The 17,228-nt window shown below is 52.8% G+C and overlaps 1 protein-coding gene across 10 annotated transcripts; it reads right to left on the reverse strand.

The window, feature by feature from the left end:
- Positions 1-9,093: 9,093 nt before the first annotated feature.
- On the reverse strand, positions 9,094-12,010 carry LOC125507073. 10 transcript variants are annotated; one of them, XR_007282837.1, is made up of 3 exons: positions 11,480-12,010; positions 9,940-9,981; positions 9,094-9,492 (listed from the first exon to the last, which is right to left on the reverse strand). XR_007282837.1 is itself a non-coding variant. In XM_048671779.1 (3 exons), exons 1-3 carry the CDS (start codon positions 11,688-11,690, stop codon positions 9,433-9,435), a joined length of 300 nt encoding a protein of 99 aa, XP_048527736.1. In that variant the 5' UTR covers positions 11,691-12,009; the 3' UTR covers positions 9,094-9,432. The 10 variants fall into 10 exon arrangements, 7 of the variants coding, with proteins under 7 accessions (XP_048527736.1, XP_048527730.1, XP_048527721.1 ...); XR_007282839.1 differs by lacking the exon at positions 11,480-12,010 and adding an exon at positions 10,469-11,473 and having other exon boundaries at positions 9,940-9,977; XR_007282838.1 differs by lacking the exon at positions 11,480-12,010 and adding an exon at positions 10,469-11,473.
- Between the last annotated feature and the right edge of the window lie 5,218 nt (positions 12,011-17,228).

Below are 17,228 nucleotides of genomic sequence, written 5' to 3' on the forward strand. Positions count from 1 at the left end.
TAGCCACTTTGGAATGGAGCAATGTCGAAGGTTAACTTTTCGCTTCGGAAGTTGTCGGGAAAGCCGAATACAACCTCTAGTAACAGGGAGCCCGTGCAGTGGGCCTCTGTGCCTGGCATTACTCCCTTGAAGGTAGTATTACTATGGCTGATTTTTGTTGGATCTATCCCCATTTTGCGGACTGTGTCCTGATATATCAGGTTTAAACTACTACCGCCGTCCATGAGGACTCGTGTGAGATGGTATCCATTTATTATTGGGTCTAACACCAAAGCAGCCAATCCTTCATGCCGGATACATGCCGGGTGATCCCTGCGATCAAAAGTGATCGGTCGGGCCAACTAGGGGTTGAACTCAGTGGTGACAGGCTCTAGGACGTGTGTGTCTCGGAGTGCAGTTTTGCTTCTCCCCTTTATCACATGTACCACGTTTACTGTTTTGACTTCTGGTGGGAATTTTTTCTGTCCCCTAGTGCCTTGCTGGCGAGGCTCATCCTCGTCTTCGCTCGGTGTATCCTGCCCCTTGTGTTCGGCGTTTAGCTTGCTGGACTGCTTGAAGACCCAACATTCTTTGTGGGTATGATTTGCAGGTTTTTCGGGGGTGCCGTGGATCTAACATAGTTTGTCTACAATCTTGTTTAGGCTGGACGGTCCATCTCTATTGCCTTTGGAGGGCTTTTTCCACTGACCTGGTCAAGAGCCTCTGAATCCGGTGTTTACCGCCGTGTTATCTGGGATGTCTTCTTTATTCCGGCGCTTGTTTTTGCTGTGTCGTGGTTTTCCATTGCCATCCCTGACTTCGGATGTGCTTGGGTCGCTGGTGCTACTTCGGGCTAACCAGATGTCCTCGCCCGCGCAAAAGCAGGTCATGAGGCTTGTTAGGGTTGCCATTGTTCTCGGCTTTTCTTGGCCGAGGGGTCTGGCAAGCCATTCGTCTCGGACGCTGTGCTTGAAAGCTGCTAAGGCTTCGGCGTCCGTACAATCGACGATTTGGTTCTTCTTAGTAAGAAACCTGTTCCAAAACTTTCGGGCTGACTCTCCGGGCTGTTGAATTATATGACTTAAATTGTCTGCATCCGGAGGTCAGACATAGGTACCTTGAAAGTTAGCCCGAAAGGCGTCCTCGAGCTCCTCCCAACTTCCAATGGAGTTATCAGGGAGGCTTTTCAGCCAGTGCCGAGCTGGCCCTTTAAGCTTGAGGGGTAAGTACTTGATGGCGTGGAGATCGTCTCCGCGAGCCATATGAATATGGAGGATAGAGTCCTCAATCCAGACACTAGGGTCTGTGGTCCCGTCGTACGCCTCTATGTTCACTGGTTTGAATCCTTCTGGAAATTCGTGGTCTAGCACCTCATCGATGAAACATAGGGGGTGTGCGGCACCCCTGTATTTAGATGTATCATGGCGTTCGGACGGTTGTGATGTTTGGTTTTGGTTGTGCGCTGGAGCGCGCTTCCTTGATCCATAGATGGATCTGGTTGCGTCGGCCTTTTGATGCGAGTCCTCGCGTGGATCGTGTACTGACTTATGTGCGGCCTCATTGGCCGCTCTATCGCGGCCACGGGGTCATTGATCCAACCGGTCGGCTGTTTTATTCTTTGGCTGTGGGGGATCTAAGGCCTCATCGTCGAATTCAGGCAGCAGCTTGCGCTTTGGGTAGCTCTTCGTGTAGCGACTGCCACCGTACTTTTCTGCAGTGTCGAGCACTTTGTTCCATCTACTGTTGAGTGTATTTTGTGCGGCCTTGAGCCTTGCTTCTACTTCTTCAGACTCCTCACAGTGGCGATAAGCCTTCTATGGAGGTTCTCTTGCTCCAGGTGCCTTTCCGGGATGATGTGTGCATCGTCATCCGGACAGTTCTCCTCTCCGGAGACGGGTTGATTTTGACGCTCGGCATTGCCGTGATTGGACAGCGGCTCCATACTGTGTTCGTCATCCGCTGGCTCACCCTGCTCTATTGCTGGGTCTATGTGGTCGTCGTTTCCTCCGGAGTCAACCTGTGTATTATTTTTTCTTGCGCTCTTATCGCCGTTTTTGCCGAGGCAGGATTTGGAGCGATGCCTACGCTGCCGCTTTGATTGCTTCTCGAGGGAGCTATCCTTCGCTGCATCCTTCCGTTCCTCGTCGTCATTTTCTTTGGGTGTATCCACCATGTATATGTCATGTGATGAAGTGGCGGTCCAGCGCCCTGTGGGCAATGGTTCCTGTTCGTCTCCTGCATCGTTGTCCATACCATCGATGTCTTCGGAGTCGAAGTCGAGCATGTCGGTTAAATCATCGACAGTGGCTACTAAGTGGTTGGTTGGTGGGGAGCGAATTTCTTCATCATCCGCATCCCATTCTAGCCGGACATAGTTCGGCCAAGGCACTCCTGACAAGGAGAGAGACCTTAACGAGTTTAGCACATCGCCGAAGGGCGAGTGCCGGAAGATATCCGCGGAGGTGAACTCCATGATCGGCGCCCAATCGGATTCGATAGGCATGGGCGCAGGTGGTTCGGAGTCCGTGGCCGGAGATGAATCCAGTGGTTCGCCGTCACGGCTCTGGTGAGGGGTAAGGTCATTATTCGGCTCTATCACCGCTAAGAGTGGGGCCTCCAAGGCGGAGTCTATCCCCCGTCCTCGGATGGCGCAATCTGCTCCGGATTGAAGGTCGAAGTAGTTGCTGGCGTGATCTCCTGAACACTGTCCGACGGCACAGCTACATCATGCTCGTCGTGATCGTGCGGCACACCTGGCATGGGCTCGAATCTGTTGAAGATCAAGTCTCCGCGGAAATCGGCAGTGTAATTCAAGTTTCCAAACCTGACCTGGTGGCCAGGGGTGTTGCTCTCGATCTGCTCTAGATGGCCAAATGAGTTGGCCCGCAGTGCGAAGCCGCCGAATATAAAGATCTGTCCAGGAAGGAAGACCTCACCCTGGACCGCATCATTACCGATGATCGAAGGAGCCATCAAGCCTTACGGGGATGACACAGTGGAACTCTCAATGAAAGCACCAATGTCGGTGTCCAAACCGGCGGATCTCGAGTAGGGGGTCCCAAACTGTGCGTCTAAGGTGGATGGTAACAGGAGGCAGGGGACACGATGTTTACCCAGGTTCGGGCCCTCTCTATGGAGGTAATACCCTACTTCCTGCTTGATTGATCTTGATGATATGAGTAGTACAAGAGTTGATCTACCACGAGATCGTAGAGGCTAAACCCTAGAAGCTAGCCTATGGTATGACTGTTCTCGTCCTACGGACTAAACCCTCCGGTTTATATAGACACCGGAGGGGGCTAGGGTTACACAGAGTCGGTTACAAGGGAGGAGATCTACATATCCGTATCGCCAAGCTTGCCTTCCACGCCAAGGAGAGTCCTATCCGGACATGGGACGGAGTCTTCAATCTTGTATCTTCATAGTCCAACAGTCCAGCCAAAGGATATAGTCCGGCTGTCGAGATACCCCCTAATCCAGGACCCCCTCGCCCTCTCAGCCACAATGGCGCCCAAGGCAAGCACGGGCAAGGGAGCGGCCATGGACGCCGGGGGGAAGGAGGCACCAGAGAGTGAGTTTGTGGAGCTGCGGATGCGGTACACCCTCTTCACCCCAACGGTCAATGCGCTCACCCTCAGGGAGAAGTTCAGGTGCCTATGGGGGAGGGAGACGACGGGGCATCCCGCCACGCGCATCGTCCCTGCCTCCTTCGCCAAGCCCGGTCCAAATCGATATCCTTTCTTTGTCGACTACTTCTCCTGCGGGCTCTGCCCCCCTTTCTCAGATTTCTTCAATGACATCATGCACACCTACAGCTTCCACCTTTCGGATCTTACGCCGAATGCCATGGCGTGCATGGCCTGCTTAGCTCACCTTTGTGAGGGCTTCGCCGGAGTGCACCCCAGCACTACGCTCTTCCGCCATTACTTCACCCCTCGCATCCAGCCAGGGGGTGCCATCTCTGGCTGCATCACTTGGATCCTGAGGAGCTAGAGTATGGGCACGTACCCAGAGGGTGCCCAGAAGGAGAGGTGGGACGAGTGGCGGGGCCGGTGGTGTTGGATCGAGGAGACAGGTCCGCAGGAGTTTTGCCAGGTCCGTTGGAGGCCGCCGGTCCGCAGCAAGGACTGGGGCGAGCTCGACGCCGACGACGGGAAGCTCACGGTTGCCATCACCAGGATCCATCGCCTCACCTCGGTCGGGCTCACTCTCGAGATGATCGAGGCCGACTTCATCCGCCATCGGATTGCCCCACTGCACAATAAGGGGAGGCCGGCCTGGGACTTCAGGAATTTGACCGACAACATGAGGCCCCGCCCCGGCCCGAATCACAACTTCACGGTGCTGCAGCATGCTCATCTTTGTCAGAGGCTTTTCTAGCTCAAGGTTGACGAGGTTGGCAAGGTCGGCAAGGCCACCAAGGCCGGCAAGACTAACAACCTATTCGGGTTGCCAGCAGGGGTGGTCCCGTTGAGCAACAACTCTTGCCTGACCGCCATTATCGCCATGATGCCGGTTTTCAATACGCACGGCCTTGATTCGACCTGGGCCGAGTCAACCGCGGAGCTGGTGTAGACATTCTTCGACAACTTGTCAGAGAGCTATGTTCGTGGTGAGCCACGGCTCATCCGCCCCACCACCGAGGAAGAGTTGGCATACATTGCCGCCAGGGCGGAGGAGGCAGCACTTGCTGAGGAGGCCGGCAGCCTCAGCACTGTGGAGGACGAGGCCGACATGGCCGCAGAAGAGAAGGAGTTTGCCAAGTGGACAGGGTCTACCGGGGAGCCAGCGGTGCTGGTGTTGGGGTTCCCCTTGTTGAAGAAGCGGTCGAGGAGTCGGCCGAAGAGGAGACCAATGCGGATGATTCCTCGGCCCCAGGGAAGAAACGTGTCCTGCGGCGGGCTGGCTCCGGCAAGCCGGTCCGGCCCGACAAGACTGTGCAGCGGCAATGGGCCCAGGTGCAGCCCGTGCGCCAGATGAGGCGTACGGCAGCAGCGGAAGCCGTGGCAGGGAAGAGGGTTGCGGCCGCCGCCTCCTCCTCGTCCAAGCGGCCTAGGACTCTATCCCCATCTCCTTCCCTCACGAACGCTGCCCCGGAGGCCGATTTTGATCTTGGGTCCTTTAGCCCGAAGAGGAAGAGGGGCAAGAGGAGGAGGATGAGTAAGCATCTTGCCCCTCATCATCTCCTGACCCTCCGCCTACGCTATCTTTCCCTGACTTGATCTTATCTTCACAGTGACTTGGGGACGCTGGCCCAGAGGGCGGCGAAGAGAGCCAAGGCTTCGACGAGCGATGAGCCCCCGGCAAGCGCTCCGCGTAGGCCAGCATTGGTGGTAATCAGCCCGGACGACAGCCCTCAGTGCAGCCCCCGCTCAAGCCCCCAGCGTGAGTCCGTCATTCATTCCCCATCGATGGGTGTTGGGGTGTGTATCCTTGGCGCTGACCTTGCCGGGTTCGCATGAGGAGAGCGGCAACAGGAGGAGCCGTTGAGGGCCGCCCCTGACACGCCGCCCCCGTCGACCACGCCACCCAGAGGGGTGTCACCGGCAAGGGCATCTACGGACGAGCCCACGCGCACGGAGGAAGAGGGGGCAAGCATGGGCGCTGGTGGCTCCATCCCGGCAACAAACATTGGCGGGGAGGGAACCACTTCTCCTCAGCTCGGCACGAGTAAGCTGCCTGCCTCCCATCCCTTGCTATCTCTACCACGCGATGTTCGTTCTTTTCTTTGTTGTGAACTTTGATTTTGGCCTCGCTTCATTCTCCTTTCTGGTTTCCAGACCATCCCTCGACGGACCAGGTGGACGTCGACGCTGTCATCGAGGAGGTCGCCAAGGATGCCGAAGCCAAGGCCGCCAAGATCGCTGCCGGGGAAGCCGCAAAGTACGCCGCTGAGGAGGCCGCAAAGGGGCCTGCCGGGGAGGCCGGCAAGGCTGCCGTCGAGGAGGCCACCGAGGAGCCTGCCAGGGAGGAGGTGGCCAATGACCAACCTTCCTCCCCTACAGCCCCCGCCCCGGGCAAGTACTTGAAGGTGGGCGACGATCTGTTCGTCTGCCTCCCGGGGACGGCAAGCACCAGAGCGCTAGCCGAATGGGAGGTTTTCAGTGATGAGGCCCACGCCGCCACCGGGCTCGAGGTTGTCGACGAACCGAGCGCCAGCAGCGGTGGTTCCCAAGAGGAGCTGCTCCTCGGGCCATGAGCACCAATTTCCAGAAGCTTCAGGCACTCCACCGTGCCCACCAGGATAAGGTAACCTCCAGGATGGCAGCCGTGGACAAGGCAGAAGCAAACTTTCAGCAGCGCATCGCTCAGACGCAAGTCTGGTTCGCCGAGGCCCGGCAGGACATGAGGGCCACCCAGGATCAGCTGGACGAGCGCCAGCGAGAGCTCCTCTTGAAGCAGGCTGACATCGAGAAGGCCCAAGAGGCAGCAAAGGAATAGGCAGCCAAGGACGAAGCCGACCAGAGGCAGCGCCAAGCTCTGCTAGACACCCAAGAGGAAGACCTCGTTGCTCATGAACAGGCGCTTGCCGCCACGCTCCATGGCAAGGACAAGGAGATCGAGAAGCTTGTCGCGTAGCGGACCTAGGAGCTGGAGCGGAAGCACAAAGATGCACTTGATGTTCTGGCCCTGGACCAAGCTGGCAAGGTGGAGAAGCTCGAGCTGGAGTGGGAGGAGCTGAATTAGGAGATCTCAAAGCTGACGAAGGACATGGACATGGCTAACCACACTTTGGCGGATTTGCAGGTCACCATCTCCGACAAGACCAAACTTCTCTCCAAGGCTAACAATTCCATCGATAATCTGAAGCTGAAGCTGGACACCTTGGAAGGGACGCTTTCGGAGGTCAGAGCCCGTGAGGAGACCCTGAACAAGACCCTTGAGGGTGAGAGGCAGCTGCTGTAGGATGCCATCGCTGCCCACAACGACTATGTGGACATCACGAAGCTCTGGACCAGCCGCCTCATCGACGTTACAGAGAGGCTCACCATGCAGCTAGCCGTCATGAGCATGTCGGACTTCAGGTACTCCCAGGAGGCGAACATAAGCCCCAGTGCCAGGCTGACCTTGTTCTTCGAGCGCGTCCTCGACGCCCTGGAGAAGCTCCGCTCCAGTCGAGCGACTTATCTGGCCAATGAGGCTCGGAAGCTTTGCCGGGCGCCCTGACCAAGGTGCTCACCAAGGTGGCATTCTGGAACCCCAGCGTCGACTTCGCCAACGCGCTTGAGAGTTTGCCGGAGGATCCGGACCACAAGGCACTCGAAGAGCGTATCGAGCCCATCATCATCTGCGTTGACGGAGTCAAGAGGTTGGAAGGCCAGCACCGGGACTAACCACCCCGTTTCTCATTGCCGCTGCGATTTCACGCCCAAGACAATTTTATCTTAAGTTAGAACCGCGGCAACCACTGATGTAATATAACTTTGCAGTATTCTGAAATAGTGTGTGCTATCTTCCTGTTTGATCTTTCTTTGTATGTACACACCCTACGCTTAGTTGGATAGGTTTGCCGGCGCGTAAACCCGTGTTGCGGCGCTTTGAGGAACGGATCCTTAGCAGCCTGCCGGGGGCGCTTGCTGCCGGGCAAGACATCTTGCCATTCTCGGCGCAGCCGCTTGAACTGTTGAGCGAACTCGAAACAGAAAAAGGGTGTTGCCAATAGCAGAAGGGTTCCTTTGCGTGTAGGTTCCCCATACAATGAGCAAAATCTTTCGAGGAAAATAACCCTATAAAAAGGAAATTGCTCAAGGTTTTGCGTGACTTAGCTTTTTCGTCGCCACGCGGATGGTTGTCGCGGCTGCAGACGACACCGCTCGCCTGGCTGATGACACCAGAGTGATGGGATGATTTTGACCTCCTCTGCCACCAGCGTCTGCCCTGTCGCTTGCATGCGCTGGGGCAGACAGACCGGCTCCAGATGGGCGGACCGCTGGGGCCTTCTTCTTCTTGGAAGCCATGGCGATGAAGAAGTCGATGCGCTAACTTCTAGACCATATTTTCACAGGCCTCCGTACTCCCCTACCTGGCGCGCCAAAGATGTCGGGAAAACGACACCTCTGGGATCCCGAGGATCTCTTCTACGGTTGGTGGGGGTGAAGAGATGTGCCAAGAGCAGGTCTAGCGATCAGCGCGAGGGGCTTTTACCTAGGTTCGGGCCGCTAATGATGCGTAAAACTCTAGTCCTGCTTGTTTGTGTTTATCTTGTGTTCTCTAGTTCTTAGACTAGCTACTATACGTGCCCAGTCCAAAAAGTCTGAATCCTTCCACAGTACACCTCGGGCCTCCTTTTATATGTCAAAGGGGTCGCCACAGTTTCCTCCGGGCGCATCCAAGGCCTATTATGCTCCTTCTAGTCCAAAAACAATCTCCGTAAAGTTTCGTTGCATTTGGACTCCGTCTGATATTGATTTCCTGTGATGTAAAAGATGCAGAAAACAGCAATTGGCACTTGGCACTATGTCAATAGGTTAGTACCAAAAATGATATAAAATGATTATAAAACATCCAAGATTGATAATATAACAGCATGGAACAAGAAAAAATTATAGATACGTTGGAGACGTATCAGGTGACGCTACAATCTACATTATCATCCATGCCAAGCACCGCCTCAGAGGCCATGGTGCGGGCCCAGCTGTTGTTGAGATTTCCGCCGGCAACCGGTCGGATGGATGAGTGGAGAGCCACCATTCAGAACCTAATTGGTTTCGCCAAGGCGGGAGGATCACAGCGAGCTGGCTAGCCATGACCTCCCCAAGCGATGACTGTGGCCCATGCTGCTGGTCGTGCGGAAGGGGCCACCCCTATGGTGCAGTCCCCTCTACGGCAACCAGAAATACCAGAGAAGTATGATGGGAGACTAAACCCGACATAATTCTTGAGTATCTACACCATCGCTCACTACTAGGAAAAACACTACTAGTAGTGTAGGTTTTTTACATACCAGTAGCGCGGGTACCCGCGCTACTGCTACGGCGCTACAACTATTTTTTAGCAATAGCGCGTTTTTTACCCCGAGCTACTGGTAAATGATGATAGCAATAGCGCTTGTTTTGAAACAAGCGCTACTAGTAAAGGATGATAGTAGTAGCGCGTCTATGATACACCCACGCTACTAGTAACTAATTAGGATTTAAAAAATATAAAAATCTACCTATTCTAGTGTAGACATACATTTCATAGTACTCACATACATGCATTTCATAATACGTACATTTTATGCATAATCAATCATACATATCTGCTATAGATAATTAATACACACACACACACACACCACGCCTATAGGTCGTCGTCGCCGGCGCCTCCTCAAGCCTGTGTTTGATGGTGTTGATGTCGTCATCATCACCGCCGCCGCAGCACCGTGAGGATGTCGTCGTCGTCATCACTGCCGCAACCCCGTGTCGGTGTCGATCTCGTCGTCATCGTCGCCGTCACAGCCCCATGTCGATATCATCGCCGTCGCCGCCGCAGCTTCATGTCCATGTGTTCCCTACTAGGAACTCACAAATCCTGGAATTAAACAATGAACCAAGACAGTGCTAGGCATGACCACAAGTGAAAGGAGATAAGGAATTCCAAGGCAGTACGAAATCTTATTATAGATTCTGAATACAGGCTTTTGAGGCAAATTGCAACAAGCAAGGGCTGTGCACCAAGTAGAAATAATTTCCAGGTCATTCGCAAGCAAGCAAGCAAGAAGGCATCAGCAACAGCAGATGTATTACCAACATTGTACCCTTTACTGTCAGGTCATTTCAATTTAACTCTTGGTTGAAGATGTATTATTGCTGTAGTACCAGTAATCATCAGCAGTAACAACACTTGGTGTGTCAATCAATAAGCATCCGAACCAACAATGATCTATCTAGCTACACAATGGTACTAGTATTACGTTCTATTTGACTAGCAGAAAAACAGAGTTGGTCTAAAACTGAATAGAAGCGAGTTTGTAGGTACCTGGGTTTGGCCGTGGACGCCGAATTCAGGGCCGAGGTCTTCCTGAAGGCTATAGATAATTAATACACTGTAATTTACATAAGATAAATTACAAAATGAAAATTACACTACAATTTGGCCTACACATTTACTGAACTTCTTTAGAATGGAGCAAAACAGAGACTTGCACCTTCACTTCTTCAATGTCACTTTGATCCTAATTTGCAAAACAAGACTGCTGACACAGTTCTTATATTTCTGTCATATCTAATCACACATTTCCGGTATAGCCATCGGCCATGGGCAACCTAAGATAACCCCAAACCTAGAATTATATATTGCCAAGCGCTAACCAATTAATGTATTACATAATGAGTTATGTCAGGGGGAGGCTAGCTTGTACGTGTCAACTGCTGCACACTGATGGTCAGTCAATAGTTTTTATAAATTATATTAGATGAGGTAAGAATGTTTCCTATTCAGAATGGCTAACACATACAGTACCAAGTGATTATGCATTACAGTAATCTGTGATTATGCATGTCAGTACCTTGAAAGCCCCAACATAGAATTCATTCCCAAGCATGTCCTGAACCATCCCCCGGAACTGAACGAGGGTGTTGGGTTTGATCAATCCGAGATTTGATGCATCCAACAATGGAACTTGGAAAGGACAACACAGTGTAAGAAATCTCATTTCACCTAGTGAAATATAGTTTGAAATCTCCTAGCAGTCCAGTAGGATCTAATGCATACGAAAATAAATCCCTTCTCCCAACCATAAATCCGTAAATGCATTTGCTCTCAAGCATTCTTCTACCTTCTACTATTTCATTTTGATACTAATCACTTCCCCCCTGTTACAGTGCGGAGTGCGGACTGTGTACATAAAATTATAAAATTTTGATAATTTATCTATGATGACGCCAATCAATCTATAATCTGATAGCCTGATACATAGGAAACTGGCAGACGCCAACCAGACCGCGAGTGGATAACCTAATCTCGTGCAGCGTGCTAGCACACGACAGGGAAATGAAGCCAAGAACAGAAACGGGTGGTGCCACGGATTAAGCTCATTATGTATTACTTCATGCATTCATGGTTATTCATCTCTATTTTCCAGCAGATAAGTAAAACTAAGTACTAAACTGTAAAACATAATCTTACGATTCTAGCAGCTCCAGGCTATAGGATGAGTTAAAATTTCCAATACATCTCAAGTGAGCCGATACGAGAGTCCTTGGCAGAGGACACAACAATCTTGTATATAACACTGACAGCTAACTTTAAGATCATCCTTTTGCGTCGGTCAGTTTTTCCCCCTCTTCACAACAGATCAACCTAGACAAGTGAATCGCTAGAACTAGACCAAGATCCACATCCAACAGTGCCAAGCCAGATCCACGAACCCTAGGATTCATTCCGTAGCCAGGCAAATCAGAACGGAAATGTGTCACAAATTTAACAGGACAGCACCCGAAATGCTTCGATCAAACCAATCACGGCACACGAGAACTGCAATCGCTCAGCGTGCTGGGAAGGAGGAGGAGGCTCTCACCGTGTGGCGGGCCGGTGTGGAGGTGCTGCCGCATGTCCCCGGCGGAGTCGAGCTGGCATCGTGCGCGGTAGCCCCGTCGGTGGCGGCGGGCGGCGAGGCCGTGCGGGTCCTGGGGCGCGTCGGCGAGCGGATCCTGGCCGGGGTCCGCCGGGTCAGAGAGGCGGGGCGCGCGGGCGCGGCGAGCGGTGAAGAGTTCGGAGGCACTCGTCATGGCCGGCCGGATCCCCCCGTACGGATTAGGCGCGCGTGCGCGTGTGGCGGTGGCCTGCGTGATACAGACAAAGAATCTCGGGCGGCGAAGCGGACCGAGGAGGCGGGGGCGGAGGGCGAGGGGGAGACGGAGAGGTGGGGGCGCGCGGTGGCGGGGAGGCGGCCGAGGAGCGGGCGGGCCGTGCCGGATGCGAGTGCCATGATTTGGATTTGGAAGAGGGAAGGGGAGGCCGCTGGTAGAGGGGATCTCGTCTGGATCGGGGGTGGGTGGTGTGGGAGAGTGGAGTGGGACGGTTGGTGCGATAGTGGTAGCGCGGCCTGTCCCACGGCGCTACAGCTATCTATCTACTGGTAGCGCAGGTTTTACACCGCGCGCTACTATTAATTTCTGTTGGGAGGGCATGGTGTAAATGATGAGAGTAGTGCGTTTTGAGTGCCCGCGCTACTACTATTCCGTACCAGTAGCGCGTTTTTTTGCCGGGGCTACTACTAATTAGCAGTAGCATGGGTCAAATAACCCACGCTACTACTAAGTGTCTGTCTATAGGCGTTTTCCTAGTAGTGGTTGTTCAAGCTGCCGAGGGAAGAGACGAGAAGGTGTTCGCCAACTATTTCCCTTTGGCACTCAAACCAAATGTGAGGTCTTTGCTGATGCCCTTGCTGGAGAACTCCATCTCGACCTGGGCTGACCTGTGCCATGAGTTCATTGGCGCCTTCACGGGCGGCCATCAAGAACCAGGGCGGCCCAGCGACTTGCAACTCCTCCCGTAGAAGGAAGGAGAGACTCTGCGGAAGTACATGCAGAGGTTCGGCCGAGTACACAGGAACATTCCAGGCATCCACCCGGCAGCTATGATAGCCGGTTCCAGTCCAATGTGCGCAATCGTCAGATACATTCCAAGATGATCGTTCGATGCCTAAGACTGTGAAGGAGCTATACACTCTAGTGGATAAGTGTGCTCGGGTGGAGGAGGGGAGGCGGCTCCCTTGTGAAGAGGATGGCGTTGACATCGACTCAGAAGATGATGACGAGGCCACCAGTCAGAAGAAGAAGAACAAGAAGCACAACAAGAGGCGCAAGGATAAGGCAGTGATGACCGTCGAGGGATCAAGCGCACCTAGTACCAGCAAGAAGGTCAAGACCGAGGTTCCCGGCAAGGAAGTTGCCGCATGCATCGATTGGCGGGAAGCCGTGGCTACCAAGAAGGCTCGGAAGGGTGATGGGTCGTATTGCAAGATCCATCGGACTAAGGGCTACGATCTCCAGGAGTGTCATCAGGTTGAGCAGCTCGTCAAGAAGTAGAGGGCTGAATATGAGAAGCATGATAAGGAGAAAGGTCGATGTGGCACTGGCGGGAAGGGCCGAGGCGGCGGAGCAAGCTGCCCCGGCAAGGCTCCTCAGAATCAAGGAAACCCCGCCAGAGGCTGTGAGAAGGAAGATTGCAATGATGAGAGTGATGGAGGAGATGAAGAGGAAACCAGCGAGCAGGAGTTCCAGAGAGCCACTAACACCCTGTGCATTGACGAGGGTGCATCTCTACACTCCTCTCACCGCCAACTTAAATAGTGGGCGCGTGAATTCAATGTCGTGGAGCCAGCGGCAGATTCTCGGAAGCCGCACAAGTGGTCCTGCAAGCCCATCATCTTTGACGAGGAGGATCACCCTAACTGCACCACCGCGGTAGGGTGCTTGCCGTTGTTGGTCTCGCCAACAATCCATAACCTCAAAGTCAAAAAGATGTTGGTTGACGGCGGGGCCAGGTTGAATCTGATTTCTCCAAAGGTCATCAGCAAGCTTCAGATAGCAGAGGAAGAGCTCAAGGTTACTGGCACGTTTCATGGGGTCAACCCCGACAGGAGTCGTCCTAAGGGGAAGATCACACTACCGGTGACATTCGGGGGGGTTGAATTACCGGACTGAGAAGATCGTGTTTGATGTGGTCGACCTCCCCCTGTCGTACAATGGAATCCTTCGTTTCCTAGTTCTGGCCAAATTCATGGCGGCATCCCACTATGCCTACAACACCTAGAAGATGCCAGGGCCGATAGGCGTCATTTCCATTCCATCAGACGAAAAGGACGCAATCATCTACATGGACAAGATGTACCGGGAAGCAGTCGCAGCAGAGGTCGTTGAAGCCACTATTCCCGCCAAGGAAAGTAAAGGAAAGAAGAAAGCTCACAAGGATGCCAGCAAGAAATCTGGGAAGCGTGTCTCTTCGGAGTACGCTGCACCTGTTGATGACTTTCTAGAGAGTTCCAATAGCAAGAGATCCAAGGCTGTTGCACCCACTGTGAAAAAGGTCCCGGCAGGGCTGGCTGGCGCTGATGGTACCTTCCCTATTAGCGCCACCATCGATGACAAATAGGAAAGCGCGCTCATTGCCTTCCTATAGGCGAATATCAATGTGTTTTCCTGGCAACCATCTGATATCCCCGGTGTTCTCAGGGAGGTAATCGAGCACCACCTTGTTGTCTGCCCACATGTCCGACCCGTCAAGCAGAAGGTCTGGAAGCAAGCTTTGGAGCGGTAGTAGTTCATTGCCGAGGAGATCAATAAACTTGAGGCAGCTGGACTGGTCAGAGGAGTATTGCATCCAATATGGTTGGCAAATCCTGTGGTGGTACGCAAGGCTAATGGGAAATGGAGGCTTTGCGTAGATTTTACAGATCTGAACAAGGCATGCCCGAAGGACCCATTCCCCTTGCCATGCATTGACCAGATTGTGGATTCCACCTCCGGGTGCGACCTGCTTTCTTTCCTGGATGCCTACTTTGGATACCACAGGATCATTATGTCCAAGGAAGACGAAGAAAAGACCGCGTTCATAACCCCATGTGGCACGTACTGCTTTGTACGGATGCCCTTTGAGTTGAGGAGCGTCGGTTCCACTTTTGCATGGGCAATCGAGATTGGCTTTGAATCACAGCTGCACAGAAACATTGAAGCCTACATGGATGATATTGTGGTCAAGACCAAGGACAGATAAACCCTCATTCAGGATTTGGAAGAAACCTTTGCTAATCTGTGCAAGATCAACTTGAATCTGAACCTAGAGAAGTGTGTGTTTGGCATTCCTTCCGGCAAGCTACTTGGCTTCTTTGTGTCCCATCGGGGGATAGAGGGAAACCCTGACAAGATCAAGGATATCGAGTAGATTCAAGCACCCAAGACAGTTAAGGACGTGAGGTATTTGACTGGATGTGTTGCCGCTCTTAGCAGATTCATTTCCAATTCTGTCGAGCGCCTTGCCGTTCTTCAAAATCTTGAAGAAGGCAGCACCTTTGGAGTGGACTCCAGAGGCAGACGCTGCGCTATGAGATTTGAAGACCTACCTTTCCTCTATGCCCACTTTAGTTGCTCCCGAACCACAAGACCTGTTGCTGCTATACTTAGTGGCAACTAATCAAGTGGTTAGTGCAGCACTAGTGGCGCAGCGGGAAGTAGAAGAAGCAGAAGCCATAGCCATTGTCCCCTCTGGAGAGGAAGGCGAACACGTCCCGGCAAGGTCAGATGTAGTTCAAGACAAGGGAGAACAGGACAACGGAGATAGTCCCAAGGTTGCGGCAAGGAAGAAAGTAGTGCAGCGCCTATTGTACTTTGTCAGCTCCCTATTGAAGGGGGCTATGTCAAAGTACTGTGGCATGCAAAAGTTCATTTTTGGCCTCGTCATGGCCTCAAGGAAATTGTGCCACTACTTCCAAGCACACGATATCACAGTTGTCACCCTCTTTCCTTTGCTATGCATACTCAAAAACCCAGAAGCCACCGGAAGAATAGTGGAGTGGGCTTTGGAGTTATCCAGCTTTGGTTTGAAGATTGAGAGCAACTCAACTAGTCAGAGCAGAGCACTGGTAGAGTTTATTGCGGAGTGGACGCCAACCCCTGATGAAGAAGTATTGGAGACAGTTACCCCCGGCAGGGAAGCGCCCCAAGAATGAATTATGTATTTCGATGATGCCTTCTCCCTACAAGGTGCAGGGGCTGGCGTGCTTCTCGTTGCTCCCATCGGGGAATACCTTAAGTATGTCGTCCAAATGCATTTTCCTCAGGAGAAGGCTACCAACAATACTGCAGAGTATGAAGGGCTCCTTGCCCGGCTCAGGATTGCAACAGAACTGGGAATCAACAAGCTAATCATCCGCAGAGATTTGCAACTCGTGGTGAGACAAGTAAACAAGGATTACCAAAGTCCATTGATGGAGGCATACATTGAGGAAGTGAGAAAGTTGGAGGAGTGCTTTGACGGATTGCAAAAGAGCACGTACCCGTGCGGAAAATAGCACTACTGATCAATTGTCAACGCGCGCTGCGCAAAAACTCCATGTGGGCCAGGTACTTTTGTTCTCCATCTAACTCAGCCCTCTGTATCCCCAGCAACAATGGATAGAAAGAGGAGGAAACTGGACTTCGGTAAGTGAGGGAGTCCTGGATTAGGGGGTCCTCAGACGGTCGGACTATATACTTTAGCCGGACTATAGGACTATGAAGATACAAGATTGAAGACTTCGTCACGTGTCCGGATGGGACTCTCCTTGGCGTAGAAGGCAAGCTTGGCAATACGGATATGTAGATCTCCTCCCTTGTAACCGACTCTGTGTAACCCTAGCCCCCTCCGGTGTCTATATAAACCGGAGAGTTTAGTCCGTAGGAAAACAACAAGGATACCATAGGCTAGCTTCTAGGGTTTAGCCTCTACGATCTCGTGGTAGATCAACTCTTGTAATACTCATATCATCAAGATCAATCAAGCAGGAAGTAGGGTATTACCTCCATCGAGAGGGCCCGAACCTGGGTAAACATCGTGTCCCCCGCCTCATGTTACCATCCGCCTTAGACACACAGTTCGGGACCCCCTACCCGAGATCTGCCGGTTTTGACAACGACATTGGTGCTTTCATTGAGAGTTCCACTGTGTCGTCATCATAAAGCTGGATGGCTCGTCTTGTTGTCAAGGACAACATCACCTCTGGGGGAGCCTTGGCTATAGGCCAAACTCTCCGACTAGGCGGTTTCGTCATGACCACCCGTTCGGCCGCTGTGCCGACGATGACTTCTCGGGTCATCGAAAACAGCCTCCACGTCGGCTCGGAATTCACCGAGCAGATGGATCCAATGGAGCTCTCCTCTTTGAATGAGCTCTTGGATCGCATCACCACTTTGGGAGTCGCTACGGACTATGATCGGATTGGGCTTAAACCCGACCAAAGGGAGATTAACTCTCCACCGGTCACCCATCAGATAGCGGCGGTGGAGGAGCAATGCGGCAATTCTTCCTCTATCTTGAGGAAAAACTATGTCCGGATTCCCAAGCTCCCCGAGCCGGATACCTGTCTACGGGAGGACATCGCCCAAACCCTGAACCTAGAATCTGGCAGCGGGCTAGACCTATTGGGCAACATCCCGGAGCCCGAATTTCCAAGATCAGAAACTCCTCTGCCCCTGGGTCTCAGATCGGGTCAGGGTTCGGACTTAAATCCACCCACCCACCCAGATATAAGCGATCTTTCCCACATTAGACAAGAGCCCTAGGAGACA

This window comes from Triticum urartu, chromosome 1 (assembly GCF_003073215.2).
Source record: "Triticum urartu cultivar G1812 chromosome 1, Tu2.1, whole genome shotgun sequence".
NCBI lineage: Eukaryota > Viridiplantae > Streptophyta > Magnoliopsida > Poales > Poaceae > Triticum > Triticum urartu.